Raw genomic sequence first — 17,495 nt, 5'->3', positions numbered from 1 at the left:
TTTAAGTACTCTGGAATAGCACTGTCCAGTACAAGTCAATAGCCACATGTGGCAATTGAGCACTTGAAATGTGGCCAGTGTGAGTTGAGATGTGGTATAAATGTAAAATAAAATACACACCAGATTTCAGAGACCTTGTGCAAAAAAATAATAATTGAAGCTACCTTAATAATTTTTTATGTTAATTACATGTCGAAATGATATTTTAGATAAACTGGGTTAAATTATATTATTAAAATTATTTTCATGTTTTCCTTTTTTTTTTTTTTAAAAGATTTTATTTATTTATTTGACAGAGAGAGATCACAAGCAGGCAGAGAGTCAGGCAGAGAGACAGGAGGAAGCAGGCTCCCCGCTGAGCAGAGAGCCCGATGCGGGACTCGATCCCAGGACTCGGAGATCGTGACCTGAGCCGAAGGCAGCGGCCCAACCCACTGAGCCACCCAGACGCCCCTGTTTTCCCTTTTTTAATGACTACTAGAAAACTTTAAATTACTTGTAGCTCACATTGTGTTTCTATTAGACAGCACTGTTCATTTTATTATTATTTTTAAAAATTTTATTTCTTTGACAGAGAGAGAATGAGAGCACAAGCAGGGGGAGTGGCAGACAGGGAGAAGGAGAAGAAGGCTTCCCGCAGAGTCGGGGAGCCCGATGTGGGACTTGATCCCAGGACCTGGGGATCATGACCTGAGACGAAGGCAGTTGCTTAACCAACTGAGCCACCCAGGTGCCCCTAGATAGCACTGTTTAAAACAACACTGCTCTTCTGAGAAGTAAATTACCTGAATAAAAGTAAGCACTTGAAAACCAAAAATTTCCTGACAGAGTATCATCTTGCAATCAGAGTAATCAAAAGACTAATGACTTGGGTAATATGAAGGATAAAGTTCTCAAGTGGCTTAGTGATAGGCAGAGGTGAGTAAGTTCTGTCTCAAAAATAAGTATTGTTCCTGTCTTGTCATCACTAAAGCAAATCTTTATTGGATATGCTAATTAAAATAGAAAATGATTGTATTTGTGTTATACTAGAAGACATGAGAAGTTAAATCTTATACTGATTAAAAAACTGAGTTTATGGGATGCCCTGGTGGCTCAGTCAGTTAAAGTCTGTCTGCCTTTGGCTCAGATCATGATCCCAGGATGCTGGGATGGAGTCCTACATTGGGCTCCCCCTACTTTGCCGGGAGCCTGCTTCTCCTTCTCCCTCTGCCTGCCACTCCCCCTGCTTTTGCTCTCTGTCTCTCTCTCACTGACAAATAAATAAATAAAATCTTTAAAAAATAAAATAAAAAACTGAGTTCGGTCTCAGTGTGAATTTAAGAAAAAGTTGAGTCTTATACTTTGCTAACTTATACTAAAGTCACTTATAATAGCAGTCTTTAAAACTGTACTTCAATTCCTTTTTCCTCCAGTCCCTTTAGTATGTTTGAGTGCGGAGTTTTAGAGTTTGTACATTATTTCCATTGGTTTTGTTTGCTGTTTTATAGGCTAAGGTCTCATTTGTACCTGATGCTTTAAATATAATTTTTGAAGTCTAAACTAATTATTTGTAAGGTTTCTGAATTGAGAAGTACTTCTCAGTACTTTTCAGTAGCTTAAATTCCTCACGTAGATGAAAGAAAATGAAAACAATGAATGTCTTAACAGACTTGAGCCCTAATGTTTACATTTTTATGAAGAGAATTGTAAAATACTAGATACTTTTTATTATACAGTAGTGAAGGAATTATAAGCTTTATTCTGGCATTTTAAAATCAGGTGGCATAGTCCAGAACTGGCTGCATAATGTCATGGTGGACTAATAACAAAAATTGAGAGTACTTAGCTGGTATGCAGCTTGCTCATAATAAAGCAATGTATAATTTGCATCATATAAGAGAAGCCTATTAATTACTCTTTCTATTTTACAAGTTAGTATTCATAACAGGGAACTTACAGCCTGGAAAATTACTTCAGGAAAATCTTTTTAAGGTCGCACTGTAATGGAATGTTTCTTCTCTTCTCTATATTGCTGTTCTTCTTCAATTTTACTAACAAGTAACTGAAAGTTACTTAGTTAATTCAAGTAATTTAATTAGAATGGTTTTCCTAAATAGTCTCTTTACGTATTTAGAGTTGTGGGCTTTTTGTTTGTTTTGAGTTTTGACTTTTTAACCCATTTTATCTCACTTTGAGATGTTTTGGGAGTATCTTCAAGTTTGATATTTGACTCTTAACTCTAAGTGTTATTAGCAATTTAGACTTCCATAGAGTCAAGTAAGTTACTATGGAATTATTAGTATAAATCTGGAAGTCTTATACATCAGTATATATTCTTTGCTTGCTATGGTTCATGTAGATGATTGTTAAATTATAAAGACAATAAGCTATTTATCATTTTGGGTTATAAAAATACTTCCTAGGTAAATGTTTATGAAGTACCTTTTTTAAAGAAATGAAAGACAAAAAAAAAAAGAAATGAAAGTCACTTTTGCTATCGTGAATTTAAAATTTCGGTGGACTATATAAGCTACTTCTGTGTTTTAGATAAAATTTTATCTTCTCTTTATCTTAATTGAGGAATCTAGAATTTATTAATAATGGTACTGAAGAAAACACATTTTAAAAAATCAAACTTTTCCTTATGACTTATATAAGGAGAATTCAGTACATATTTTCCTGTCAGAAAGTTAGACTCTGACACATAGCAGGAGAATTTGGCAGAATTACTGACAAGTTTTGGCAGAATTTTTCTTTCTTTTTTTTTTTTTTTAAAGGTATTAGTTCAGTTTCTACTAGAAGTCAAACTTCTCAGCATTAATTATATTACAGTATCTGGTGTTTGTAGACCTGGAAACACATGTGGGATATTATAACATAAAACTATTAATTATATTCTGGAGTAGTATGAAACACTTGAAAACTAACAGGTGAAAGAAAATATGAAAGATAGCATTTTTATGTTTAGTTCAAACTTAAATGGCTTCTCCCACCCCCTACTCATTTACTAATGTAAAGTTTTTTAGGATGATCTTGGAAAATGAAATAAGGAAAATTGTTTTCTACTAGTGTCCTGTTACCCAGTGTCTGTGATACCATAACCCACAAAATTATAGCATTTCCAAACAGGTGGCCATTATGAAAAAATAGATGCAGTGTCTTGTTTTGATAAATAATGTATCAGTTCAGGTTATTAACTACATTAGGGCTTTCAGTAGTAGATTCAAGATAAAATGCCTTCTTCCTCAGAGGCCTTTTCCTTGTATAATTCTACAACCTGGAAAACGGAACATTTCAAATGTTAAATAGTTTAAAGAAGTGGTATGTTCACCTGTTCAGTGCTCATCTCTGAAGTTGGAAGCAGATTAATCAGGTTTAAGATTGATGGCATTACTAGATGTGGCAATGTAAGGGTATAAGGTAAAAGGTATAAAATTAAGTATAACTTGCAAGATTTTGCTAGTTTAAAAATAAAAATATTAGAACTTTACATTAGAACTGTTTGAGGAGAAATTTGTACAGGGTGCTTTTAATATAACAAGCCCTGTGATTTATTTACCAAGATATTTTTTGAAACCTTAGTTTTTGTTGAACATAGAAGCAAAATAAAGGCTAACAGAATTCTTCATTTGGATGTGGAGATATTGGAGAATCATCATTTACATACTTTTTCTGTCTTGAGTATGACTAAGGTTTTAAACATCTAATTTCTGTGGAACTAAGATATTTGGGTTGGTAAACATTCTTAGGAAATAAAGTAGTGGCTGTTTAATTGCCCTAAATACCTAGATTTCTGTTCACCAGAGAGCCTTTGTCCGACTTATGTAAGTTTTGAATTGGAAAATATAAAAAGTTTGTGAAATGTAGTGTTCAAGTGAGGTATCTAAAGATTTCAAGTTAGAGTGCATATAGTTTTGATACCAAATATTTTATTTTATTATAAATCACGGAATAAACATTTTAATCTTAGGAAAAAGAATTTTATCATTTTTTTCCATGTGCCTTTTAATCATATGTAAAGATAAAAATTTATATTTTGCTTTTTTTTCTGATTAGAATTATTAGATGAGAATATTGCTTTATTCTTCCCATATCTTGCTCATTGGACCTGACAATTTGGGGTTGTTTATCTATAGCTCTATCTTACTAAAAGATATGTTTTGTCAAAAGTATTGTAGGGAACCACATTCTAGATTTGTAAGACAATTTTTTTCAACTTTGGCACTGTATTTCTGTATCTTAAGGTTAGCACCTTTTTTTTTTCCTGACAAGCTGCTCTATCATCATCTCAGATAATTTGATTTTCGGTACCTTTGTTAGCCTCGTAGTCAAATCTTGACCAGAGATTTCCTCTTTCATGAAGCTCCCGAGTCGAACATTGTCTGACTTGGTCATGCAGGTAGCTTGCCTCACTATGACACTTGACTCACTATGATATTCTTTAGATCAATAGTTTTCAAAGTCCAGTAACTCTTAGACCATTTCTTAATATGTTTGGGGATAGTAGCTATCCAGAAAACCCCAAGCAGTCCAAAGTAGTTTGTATTCTAAAAGTGAAACATTGAAAGTTTATCTACTTATTTGATGTGGTCATTAAGAAAAATACATAAAAGTTTTGAGAGTCCACTGTTAACTTGAGCAACCAATATAAACATGTTTAGTTGAAAAGGATACTATTTAGATATTGTTTCTGGACAAAATTTCAGAAATTTAACAAATTCAGCAAATAGATTTAAAGAAAAAGACATCTAAACCATATAAAATTATTCAGAGTGTTTTAGATTTTAAAGCTATGATGGTTGACTTAAGCAGTAACTCTTAAAAGGTGAATGATGAATATGTTGTTAATTCTTACTTTTGTCCATTTCCAGCTTACAAAACACTACACAGCAAAATAATGATCTGCTAGACTGCTAACCCGAGCATCCAGCTTCCACAATGCCTGTGCAGGCAGCTCAATGGACAGAATTTCTGTCCTGTCCAATCTGCTATAATGAATTTGATGAGAATGTGCACAAACCCATAAGTTTAGGTTGTTCACACACTGTTTGCAAGACCTGCTTGAATAAACTTCACCGAAAAGCTTGTCCTTTTGACCAGACTGCCATCAACACAGACATTGATGTGCTTCCTGTCAACTTCGCACTTCTCCAGTTAGTTGGAGCCCAGGTAAGCTTTCAAGATTTTACTAATTTGGTATATGTAATAATTAGAGAACTTTGTTCATTAAGGGGGTACAAAGTGTGTCTAGTGATACTTGAGACCGCAAAAATATTCAGTGTACCTGATGTCATGATTATATTCTGCAAAAGATTTCCTTTAGATAATGTTTAAAATTCCATTATAGTTAATGTGTTTGTGTTCAGTGCAGTGGTCAAAATTTATGTTTATAAGTGATTTTGGTGGATAAGGAACTTTTTTTTTTTTTTTTTTTTTTAATTTATTTGACAGACAGAGATCACAAGCAGGCAGAGAGGCAGACAGAGAGAGAGGAGGAAGCAGGTTCCCTGCTGAGCAGAGAGCCCGATGCAGGGCTCGATCCCAGGACCCTGAGATCACGACCTGAGCCGAAGGCAGCGGCTTAACCCACTGAGCCACCCAGGCGCCCCAATAAGGAACATTTTTAAATAAGCATATTCATTACGTGATATGAAAAGAAATATAATCAAAGCTTTGGCTAGGTACCAACCAACTAGGGCCCTCAAATGGAGGTTTTAGAGTCTTTTTTTTTTTTTTTAACTTCACTTGACTTTTAGGATGATATTACAAATGAGAAAATAAGGTCTATTTAGGGATGTATATATAGAAAAACAGTTTCTGGAATATCAGTAACAAATTCTGCACAGTTTTTATGCTCATGTGTTATAAAATTAGTATTTCTTGTTTATAATCTTTTTACTGAATCAGACCAAGACCCTAGACTTAAAATACTTTCCATTTAATAAGGGCTTGCTTTATGTTAGGTATGATAGTAAGTATTCAACATCTATTATTACTAATTCTTTCCATTAGCTCTTCAGGTAGTTATTATCCCCATTTTACAGGTGAGGAAGAAGATGAAATTCTGTACATCATGCACTATATATTAAAGCAAGAAAGTAAGGACTTTTCTGATTAATCACTTCTTGGAAAATTCAGTGAATTAAAAATATTCCATTCTTTTAGTATCTTGATATTTGAAGTTTTTATTTTAAAACCTATTTCTTTTCAATGTTCATAATTCAGTTAGACACTGTGAAATCAAGATGCATCTATAATCAATAGTATGTCATAATTGGCAACAATTTTTCTTAATGGCATGTAAAATAACAGTGCGTTTTGTAAACAGTGGCATCTTAGATCCATGAATACCGTAGACTCTTGGTAATAATACTAGCCATCTACCATTTATTTAGTGCCTGCTATATAGGTCAGGTATTATGTTTTATCATTTATAAATGTCCTGTCAGTTGGTCCTTAATCGCCTACAGGCCTATACAGTGTGATTTCTGTTACCTTTAAAGCCCCACCTACGACTACCATAGACTTCAGTCTTTCTGCTTAAGCTATATTGCTTCCTAGCCCATTGTTAAATTGTTAAAAGTACCTACTGAGGGATTTTGTAGCTTCTGTTATCTTTTCCTAGAATGTTTGTTACCTCTCCTTTTTCAAGTCTTTATTCAAATGTCATGATTCCCAAGGAAGCCTATCCTGACCACCCCTGTTAAAATTGCAGCTCCTCTCCAGCACTCCTGATCCCCCTTTTCCTTGCCGTGTAATTTTTACTGACCAGTTTCTATCATACTACCTATTTATTTATTATGTTTTTTGATCTATTGGCTCCATCCTCTCTTCATGAGAATGTAAGCTCTACAAGGGCAAGAAATTTTAACTGTTTTGCTTACTGATAGATGCCTAATGCCCAAAACTGTGCTTGGAACATGTTAAAGTACTCCACAAATACCAATATTTGTTGGATTAAAATGAATTTTCATAGTGGCAATATGAAATAGAGATTTTTATCTCCATATTTCATATAGGAAAACCATGAGTTGGAGCTCTTAAGTAATTTACTCAAGATCACTCATAGAAGTGGCAGAGCTGTAGTTGATGCCCAAGTTTTGACCTTTCATTAAGAATACTGTGTTTTGAGGGTGCCTGGATGGCTCAGTGGGTTAAAGCCTCTGCCTTTAGCTCCGGTCATGATCCAGGGTCCTGGGATCAAGCCCTACATTGGGCTCTCTACTCAGCAGGGAGCCTGCTTCCCTTCCTCACTCTCTGCCTACCTCTCTGCCTACTTGTGATCTCTGTCTGTCAAATAAATAAATAGAATCTTAAAAAAAAAAAAATACTGTGTCTTGGGGCTCCTGGGTGGCTCAGTCAGTTGAGCATCTGACTATTGATTTCAGCTCAGGTCTTGATCTCAGAGTTGTGAATTTAAGCCCCACACTGAGTTCCATGCTGGGCATGGAGCCTACTTTAAAAAAAAAAAAAATACTGTGTCTTGTGTTGCTTCTATTCTACAAAAAGGGGACAGACCATTATCAATAAATGTAATAAGTAAATTATATAGTGAGAGGGTGCTAAGTACTTTTTTCCTAGTTATTTTGAAATACTTTTTTAAAAGTTACAAAAAATAGTGTACAGAGAGCCTGTATAACTTTCTGCAATTTCCCCTAATGTTAACATCTGTCAAAATTATAGCATAGTTATCAAGCTTAAGAAATTTAATATATTTTTTAAAGATTGTATTTACTGATTTCAGAGTGAGAGAGAGACCATGAGAGGGGCGAAGGGCAGAGAGAGAGGGAAAAGCAGACTCCCTGCTGAGCAGGGAGCCCGATGCAGGACTCAGTCCTGGGACTCCAGGATCGTGAGCTGAAGGCAGTTGCTTAACCAACTGAGCCACCCAGGTGCCAAAGAAATTAATATTAATACAATATTAACTACCTGCTGCTTTTTCCATTTATTAATACACTGAGTCCCTGCTATTAAGTATTGTCACCTTGGTTCTTCTTGGAAGGCAGTTTGGCTAGGTGTTCTGCTTTAATTTTGCTTAAGCTACTTTGATGTATTGTCTCTGTATTATAATTTTATATTCACCAAGATTATTATCAAATATGTAAATAATAGTTCCATGAGCTGGATGAATGTATTTCATCGATTTTTCTTTGTTTTTAGGTACCAGATCATCAGTCAATAAAGTTAAGTAATCTAGGTGAGAATAAACACTATGAGGTTGCAAAGAAATGTGTTGAGGATTTGGCACTCTACTTGAAACCACTAAGTGGAGGTAAAGGTAAGTTCATAAAAAGTCTTTTTACTGGGGCGCCTGGGTGGCTCAGTGGGTTAAGCCGCTGCCTTCGGCTCAGGTCGTGATCTCGGAGTCCTGGGATCGAGTCCCGCATCGGGCTCTCTGCTCAGCAGGGAGCCTGCTTCCTCCTGTCTCTCTGCCTGCCTCTCTGCCTGCTTGTGATCTCTGTCTATCAAATAAATAAATAAATAAAAATCTTTAAAAAAAAAAAAAAGTCTTTTTACTGGTGAGCAGGATTTGGTAATACATTTTCTTTGAAAGACTTAATGTTGATACCTTATTAAATAATTTTGAGTTTTGTTTTGTTTTAAAGATATTTATTTATTTATTTATTTATTTATTTGACAGAGGGAGAGCACAAGTAGGCAGAGCAGCAGGCAGAGGGAAAGGGAGAAGCAGGCTCCCTGCTGAGCAGAGAGCCAGATGCGGGGCTCAATCCCAGGACCCTGAGATCATGACCTGAGTTGAGGGCAGATGCTTAACCAACTGAGCCCCCCAGGCGCCCCTAATTTTGAGTTTTAAAAAAGTTTGGACAATTCTTGGAAAACTTTCTGATGGAGAACATTATATCATTTTCTGAAAATAACCGGTATTGTTACTATTTTAAGAATTCATCAGACACTACATATTGAGATTTCTACAGTTCCCATTCATTAAAGTAATAGTGCTGTAGCAGAATATTAATTTTGATAAGTCATACTAAGACAATTTCATGTATTCATTCAATCATTCATTCAATTTTATTGAGCACTTGCTGTGGTTAGGGTCCCTGCCTTCACAGAGCCCACAGTCTGTTGAGGGAGATAGGCATATAAGTGCAATAAATTATTTTAAGTGTTGTGACAGAAACAGAATTCTGATTTGTTCATCACTGCATATGTAGTGACCCACACATCATAGATGAATCAATCAAGTATTTATTTTATACCTGCTCTGTGCTTTATGCTGTTGAATACTGAGGACATAGTGATTTCCTTGAGAAACAGCCTATCTACCTCATTAATTCAGTCATTCATTTATTGAAAAGATACCTAACAAGCATGTACTAAGTGCTGGGCAGTATTTTTGTATTTGGCTTATATGAATAAAAATGCTTGCATAAAAAAAAATGCTTGCCATTATAGCGCTTACATTTTAGAAAAGGGAAAAAGTATAATAAATGGTAAACATAATAAAAATTACTTAGTATGTTATGATTGATAATCATTATGAAAGTAAAAATATATTTAGAGGGATCAGAAATGTCCGGGTGAGGGGATAAGGCCAGATTGAAGTTTTACAGAAGGTGCTTTAAGAAGTTAGCTTCTAAACTTGAGATGAAAGAGGTGAGATAGGCAAGTAGGTTCCTGGGAAAAGAGTGTTCCAGAGAGGCAGTAAAGATGGGGCACCTGAGTGGCACAGTCAGTTAAGTGTCCGGCTCTTGGTTTTGGTTCAGGTCATGATCTCAGGGTCCTGAGATGGAGCCCCATGTCGGGCTCTGTGCTCAGCATAGTGTCCGCTTAGGATTCTCTCTCCCCTGTATTCTTTCTCTCTCAAATAAATAAATAAATCTTGAAAGGAAAAAAAAAAAAGGACTTTTCCAGAGAGGCAGTAGTAAAGTCCCCAAGGCATGCCTAGTATTTTCAAAGAACAATAATAGGAGAGTGTGCCTGGAGTAGTGTGTGTTAAGGGGAGAGCAGTAGGACATAGATGAAAGGAAGTAGTAAGACCAGATAACGTGTAGACTTGCAAGCCATTTTAAATATTTGAACTTTTACTCCAAGTGAAACTGGGGATTCATTCTAGGGTTTTAAGCAGAGGAGTGACACAATCCTAGGCTCTGTGTAGCTGCTTTGTTGAGAATGCGGTGTGAAAGGGTGAGGGTGAGTGTAAAGGGGAGCAGGGTATTGGCTTATAGGCTAATGGGCCAAGAGTAGCAGTGGAGGTAGTTAGAAGTGAATGGCGTGAATATATTTTGAAGGTAGAATCAAGAGGATTTCCTGAATTATGGTGTGTGGGGCGTGAGAGAAAGAGCAGAATCAAAGATGACTCCTGGGCTTTGGGGTCTGAGCACCTAGAAAAAGAGATTACCATCAACCTAGACAAGGAATACTGAAGATAGATCAAGTTTAGATGGGAAGATCACCAGTTTTAGTCATGTTATGTTTGGTGTCAAATCTTCATTTGGATGCTATTGAGTAACCAATGGATATATGTTAAGGAATGAGGTATAGAAACTATCTTTGGGAGTCCTTAACATACAGGTAGTATTTACAGCCAAGTAAAGAAAGTGTTTAAAGGAATTAGGAGGATCATCTGTGTTGAGGGCTGAAGGTGAAGTAAGGTAAAGGACTGAGAATTGACCATTGACTTAGCAGAGTAGAGGTAATTGTCATGAACAGGCAGTTTTGATGAAGTGATAGTAGCAACAACTTGATTGGAATAGGTTTTAAATATTGTGAAGCAAGGAATTTGGAGATAGTGAATATAGACAATACTAGAGAATTTGGTATAAAAGAGAAGAAAGAAATGGGGCAGAGTCAGGCAAAGATGGATGAATAAAAAGATTTACTTATTTTTAAATGAATGAAATAACAGTCTGCTTGTGTTTACTCTGTGCTGATGGGAGCAGTCAAATGGAAAGGGAAGAAGTGATGATACAGGAGAGAGGAAAGAATTGCTGGAGCATATCCTCAGGAAAAGGGATTACGATCTAAGAGCTTGCTATTAATTTGTATTTCTAAATGTCACGTATACAATAAAGTTAGAGCTGTTATTAATCATACTTTTGATTAAAGTTTTCATTAATTAACTGGATGGAGAACAGACTAACTAAATCCAAAGTACTCTCTTGAGGGTCACATACAATTCAGAGGACAGGATACCTAAATAAAATTTGAAGTAATTGCAAATTAGACTCCTGTTACCACAGAATAGTAATAAATAGATTCAGGACACACTTGTTAAAACAGTAGAAGGACTCATTACAAAATATGGCTTCATAGTTAAGTATGGATAACGAAAATTAACTTGTCTTATTTAATTGAAAAAACTTTCTTTCCTTTCTCTTAAAGGTGTAGCTAGTTTGAACCAGAGTGCACTGAGCCGTCCAATGCAAAGGAAACTGGTGACACTTGTAAACTGTCAACTGGTGGAGGAAGAAGGTCGTGTCAGAGCGATGCGAGCAGCCCGTTCACTTGGAGAAAGAACTGTAACAGAACTCATATTACAGCACCAGAATCCCCAGCAATTGTCTGCCAACCTGTGGGCTGCTGTCAGGGCTCGAGGATGCCAGTTTCTGGGGCCAGGTAAGATAGATCACTATCTTATCTCTCTTACTGGCTATCAGGGGAAGAGGATGACAATTCCTAGAGTTAGCTAAGAATCCCCAGACTCAGCCCATCTTTATTTTTACATATCTTGACATAATTAGAGATAAATCAGTTTTTGTGATCATAATCTATGTGATAGTGCTGTAACATCTTAGAATAAATTTCTCATTTAGTATTTAGCAGCCTTAAAAAGAAGTGACACAGATCCACTTTTATAATTTAAAGAACGGAGTTAGAGAGGCCAAAGATTATACACATATACAGATTTTTAATGAAAGAAATTTTAAAATTGTCTTTAAAAATTGGAAAACAGAAATTACAAACAAAAAAATAATAAGAACCACTGGGGATGATGCCTTCATAGTTATTACCATCTACATTCTACTTAAAAAATCTTAATCTATACCAAGGTTATGAATGAAGTACACTTCTCTGTTACCTTTTAGAAGCTTTATTGTTTTACCTTTCTGATTTAGAACTTTAGTCAGGTAGAATTTTGTGTGTGAGTGTGTGTGACGGAAACTTTCAGTAAGTGACATGGGACAACTGAATAGATGTGGAAAAAGATAAAATTGGATATATTTCTTATACACCATAGCTACTTAAATTCCAAGTAGGTCATAAATATTAGTTATTTAAAAATATATCATACAACTAATAAAGAATACAAGAGTGAATTCCTCTATAAGTTAATATAGGAAACACTATTTTTTTTTAAAGATTTTATTTATTTATTTGACAGAGAACACACATAGGCAGAGGCAGGCAGAGAAAGAGAGAGAGGGAGGCAGGCTCCCTGCTGAGCAGGGAGCCAGATGTGGGGCTCCATCCCAGGACCCTGGGATGGCGACCTAAGCCGAAGGCAGAGGCTTCAACCCACTGAGCCACCCAGGCGCCCCAGGAAACACTATATTTTACTCCAAATCCAGAAGCAGTAACAGAAAAGACTGATACATGACTAAATATTTTTTCTAAGATTTTATTTATATGACAGAGAGAGATACAGCGAGAGAGCTAACACAAGTAGGGGGAGTGGGGAAGGGAGAAACAGGCTTCCCACCAAGCAGGGAGCCTGATGTGGGGCTCTATCCCAGGACCCCAGGATCACAACCTGAGCCGAAGGCAGACACTTAACGACTGAGCCACTCAGGCACCCCGACTGAATATTTTTTAAATTGAATCACAGAAAATATCAGCAAAGTAAAAAAAATGACAAACTTAGAAAAATGTTTGTATTCTATCACAAAGGACTAATATAACTAATATGTAAAGTACTTCTAAAAACTCCAAAAGATATCAGCCACCCAATTGAAAAATTGGCAAAAGATATAAACAACATGGATGAGAAAAAGTAATATAAATGGCCCTCAAACATACAAAATATACTCAGTGTTTCTCATATATAGCAAGAGAAATATTCATGAAAATTATATTGACCATCTCTCATGTATCAGATTGGTAGAATTCAAAGTTTGACAGTATATTTTGTTGTCAGGGCTGTGGGAAAATAGGTACTTTCATCCAATAATGGTGGCAGTACTAAGTGGTACACATGTTAAAAAGAGGTATTCCACAGTTTCTACCAAAATCACATATGCACTTATTCTTTGGCCTGACAGTTCCATTTCTACAAATCTTTGCCAAAGATACAACAAAAAATATGGAATGCATAGTTTTTTGTTTTTTTTATTTTTTATTTTTTATTTAAGTAATCTTTACACCCATCGTGGGGCTCAGCTTCACAACCCTGAGGTAAAGAGTTGTGTGGTCTTGTGACTAAGCCAGCCAGGCGCCCCTAGAATGCATAGTTACAAAGTACTATTTGTAATAGCAAACATCTGGAAGCAACCTGAATGTCTATGAAGAAAAGATGTATTTAATAAACTGGTATATCCTTCCAGTGGAGTACTCTGCAGCTGTTGAAAGGAATGAGGACAATGTATATGTTTTGCTAGGATGTGATCTCTATATACATTAAGTTTAAAAAAAAAAAAAAAAGCAAAAGGGGTGCCTGATTGGCTCAGTTAGTAGAGCATGGGACTCTTGATCTTAGGGTCATGAGTTCAAGCTCCATGTTGGGTGTAGAGTTTACTTCGGAAAAAAAACAAACCAAAAAAACAGGTGCACCTGGGTGGTCCAGATGCTGGGATCAGGCTCCCTGTTCAGTGGGGAGCCTGTTTCCCCCTTCCCTGTGCTGCTCCCCCTGCTAGTGCTCTTTCAGTCTCTCTGTCAGATAAATACATAAAATCTTTAAAAACAAGAACAGCAAAGTGCAGAATAGTGTGCTTAATATAGTATTTTTTATCTAAGAAAGGGAAAGAGAAACAACCATTGTCTGCTTTTGTTTGTATTTTCCAAAGGAAACAGTGGTAGGAGAAATTTAGAAGTAATAAACGTATATAGAGGAAGAAGGAATCAAGGGAAAGCAGGACAGAACTAGACCTTTCTCCGTGTACCGTATTTTATACTTGGGACTCATGTACATGTTTTATGTAATTATAAAACAATCTGTAGGAAAAATGAATTTTAAAAATTTAATTAAAAAGAGTAAGACAGGGGCGCCTGGGTGGCTCAGTGGGTTAAGCCGCTGCCTTCGGCTCGGGTCATGATCTCGGTGTCCTGGGATCGAGCCCCGCATCGGGCTCTCTGCTCAGCAGGGAGCCTGCTTCCTCCTCTCTCTCTGCCTGCCTCTCTGCCTGCTTGTGATCTCTCTCTGTCAAATAAATAAATAAAATCTTTAAAAAAAAAAAAAAAAAAAAAAAAAGAGTAAGACAAAACAATACCTAAAAATAAAAAAGCTGAAACATACATTAAATTGGTTGCATATTCATCTGGAGTGAATTACTGCAGGTGACTTTGGAACACAGTGTTTTTGATTTTTATATTCTTAGTGGGATGTATAATCCTAAGGTATATTCAGGTACACAATAGCATAAATCAAGTAAGTAATTATGTTAATGCCATCAGGAACCAAGATTTTCAGCATTTAAAGGAAACAATATGGGGCGCCTGGGTGGCTCAGTGGGTTAAGCCTTTGCCTTCAGCTCAGGTCATGATCCCAGGGTCCTGGGATCAAGCCCCCACATCATCGGGCTCTCTGCTCAGCAGGGAGCCTGCTTCCCCCTCTCTCTGCCTGCCTCTCTGCCTACTTGTGATCTCTCTCTGTCAAATAAATAAAGTCTTTAAAAAAAAAATAATAAAAATAAAGGAAAAGATACAAGTGTGAAATCAGGGCACCTGGGTGGCTCAGTTGGGAGTTTGCCAGCTCAGATCACAATCCCAGTGTCCAGGGGTCGAGCCCCCGTCAGCTTCTCCTCACTCTGGTCCTCCACCCCCGTTCATGCGCGCGCTCTCTCTCTCTCTCTCGCTCTCACTCTGCTCGGTCTCTCAAATAAAATCTTTTTTTAAAAAGTATGAAATCAAAGAATTTATATAAAAACCCTTTCATCTTAAATTTGAATTGTCAGTGTAAGTATAGACTCATTTACTTTTCCTTCTCTAAAAATGCCTATTCCCTAGATCTGTCCACTGAAAGGGCTTAGCTGTAGCACACGGATTGTGACCCTTAATAAATACCATTGCCCACTAAAAAGAAGCACGGCTCTCTAGTCTTTAGTTAAATGCCATATTCCAGTTCTAGGGTAGGGAAGTACAAGTTGAACCTGGGAATACTTGGGCTAAAAAACAAAATGCTATCAAAGATCATTGGCATCTTGTCAGATTTAGGGCTTCCACTGTATATGAGTGGTACAGTTTGAACATCAAAATGAATAATGAATATAATGGATTAAAACATAGAAACATGTTTTATGTTTTAAAAACATATGGAAATATGTGGAAACCCATGATCTTGTAATGGTGGTATAGGAAAAATTAATTGGTTATCTTTGGCAGTTGCTAAATAATGCCAACACATTATTCTAGAAATTGCAAGAGTAGAATAAAAGTCAAGCATATTTTTTCTGCCTTTCCTTTACAAACTGTTTTCAAGGACAGTTTCTCAGGGTGTTGAGTGTAGCTTCCTCATTTAGCAAAATTCCAGCTAATAAATTTAGAAAAAAAGTGTCAAAATTAGAAAAAGCACACATTTACAACCTCAGATGAATTAGTGGGTCTACATAAGAATTATTAGTGGCTGTTAAAACCATTAGATGTAAGGGTGCCTGGGTGGCTCAGTGGGTTAAGCCTCTGCCTTCAGCTCAGGTCATGATCTCAGGGTCCTGGGATCTAGTCCCGCATCGGGCTCTCTGCTTGGCAGGGAGCCTGCTTCCTCCTCTCTCTCTCTGCCTGCCTCTCTGCCTACTTGTGATCTCTCTCTGTCAAATAAATGAATAAAATCTTTTTTTTTTTTTTTTTAATGAATAAAATCTTAAAAAAAAAAAAAAACACATTAGATGTAAGGTTGCTTGGAAAATTTACTATAGATGCATGAGGCCTGAACCCAGTGATCATTACTAAACCTACTAACATTGCTAAAAGTGAGATAACTCGGCCTTAAGTGTCTCCTTATGTAATATTATGTAATATAGGGAATAATAAGTGAGCTTGGCAGAAAAACTAACAAAACCTCAAAAAACAAAAACTCATTCTGAATCTAATCAAGCCTATAGTTTACATGAAATAAGGAGGTTAAATGAATATACTTAGAAATACTATAAGCACAAAATTAGCCAAGTCAAGAATGTTGGGAATTGTTTAGAAAAATGATTGTTTCTTCAAAAAATTCAGAGAAAAACTGTGTTTTCTCTTAAATGGGAAGGTGAAGGATAGTGGAAAGCTAGTATAGATATATATTCTTTAAGCCTAAAGGCATATTAACAAAAACAATATGGACTTTATTTGGATACTTACTAAAGAAGGCAACTATAAGAAGTTTTTTGAGACAGTGGGAAAAAATTCAACGTGGACTGGATATTAGATGATAGTAAGGCTATATATTACTTTTTAAAAATTGATAATGGTATATAATTTTTTATGAAGTCCTTACATGTTAGAAATATATAATGAATTATTTAAGGGTGAAGTACTATGTTGTGTGGGATTTACATCAAAACACTCCAGCCAAAGCCAACTGGAAAAGTGGTTAAGAACTGGCAACAGCTATCTTACGGGTTCATGTGATCTTTTATGTATGTTGAAAATTTTCCATAATACAAAGTTACGTTGAAAAAATAATTTTAAAAATCTACATTTATATGTAATTTAAGAATACTGCCTTTGGATATTTCCTCATAATTATTTACCTGACCCAAGGACCACTACACTGGGTATCAAATATCCTTTGTTCTACCACTCAACAACAAAAAGACAACACAATATAAAAAATGGACCAAGGGCATGAACAGACATTTCTCCAGAGAAGGTACAAACATGGCCAAAAAGCACTTGAAAAGATTCTCAGCATCATTAGTCATTAAGGAACTGCAAATCAAAATCACAATGAGATACTACTTCACATCAGCTAGGTTTGCCGTAGTCTAAAAAAATGCAAAGAATGGTGGTGAGGATGTGGGTGAAACTTGGGAAGCAGAAGGGTGCTGCCTCTGTGAAAAACAATTTCACAGTTCCTCATATACTCAGAGTTACCTTATGACCCAGCAATCCCACTCCTTGTGTATATATCCCAAAGAACTGAAAATGGATTCAAGCTAATACTTGTACACCAGTGTTCACAGCAGCATTTGTCACAGTGGTCCAAAGGTAGAAGCAATCCACACGTGCGTCAGCTGATGAATGGATGGCCAGATGTGCTTTGAACACAAATAGAATATTATTCAGCCACAGAAAGAATTGAAACACATAAAATATTTTCATTTCTATGTAAAGTCAGCATAAAAATTAAAAAATAATTAAAATCGATACATGCTACAATGTAGGTGAATTTCAATAATACTATGTTAAGTGAAAGA

The 17,495-nt window shown here is 36.0% G+C and overlaps 1 protein-coding gene across 3 annotated transcripts in view; it reads left to right on the top strand.

Annotated features, from left to right (window-relative positions):
* The window catches only part of RC3H2 (ring finger and CCCH-type domains 2), a 54,218-nt gene that overhangs the window by 2,523 nt on the left and 34,200 nt on the right, over window positions 1–17,495 (top strand). For all 3 annotated transcript variants that reach the window (XM_047699847.1, XM_047699846.1, XM_047699849.1), the window contains exons 2-4: window positions 4,854–5,151; window positions 8,143–8,260; window positions 11,329–11,562. In XM_047699847.1, the coding sequence (XP_047555803.1) occupies window positions 4,921–5,151; window positions 8,143–8,260; window positions 11,329–11,562 (583 nt within the window). In that variant the 5' untranslated portion in view covers window positions 4,854–4,920. The remainder of the gene's footprint in view (window positions 1–4,853; window positions 5,152–8,142; window positions 8,261–11,328; window positions 11,563–17,495) is intronic.

Source organism: Lutra lutra, chromosome 13, assembly GCF_902655055.1.
Source record: "Lutra lutra chromosome 13, mLutLut1.2, whole genome shotgun sequence".
NCBI lineage: Eukaryota > Metazoa > Chordata > Mammalia > Carnivora > Mustelidae > Lutra > Lutra lutra.
Note: the sequence above shows the minus strand (reverse complement) of the source record. Positions and strands in the feature narration are given on the sequence as shown.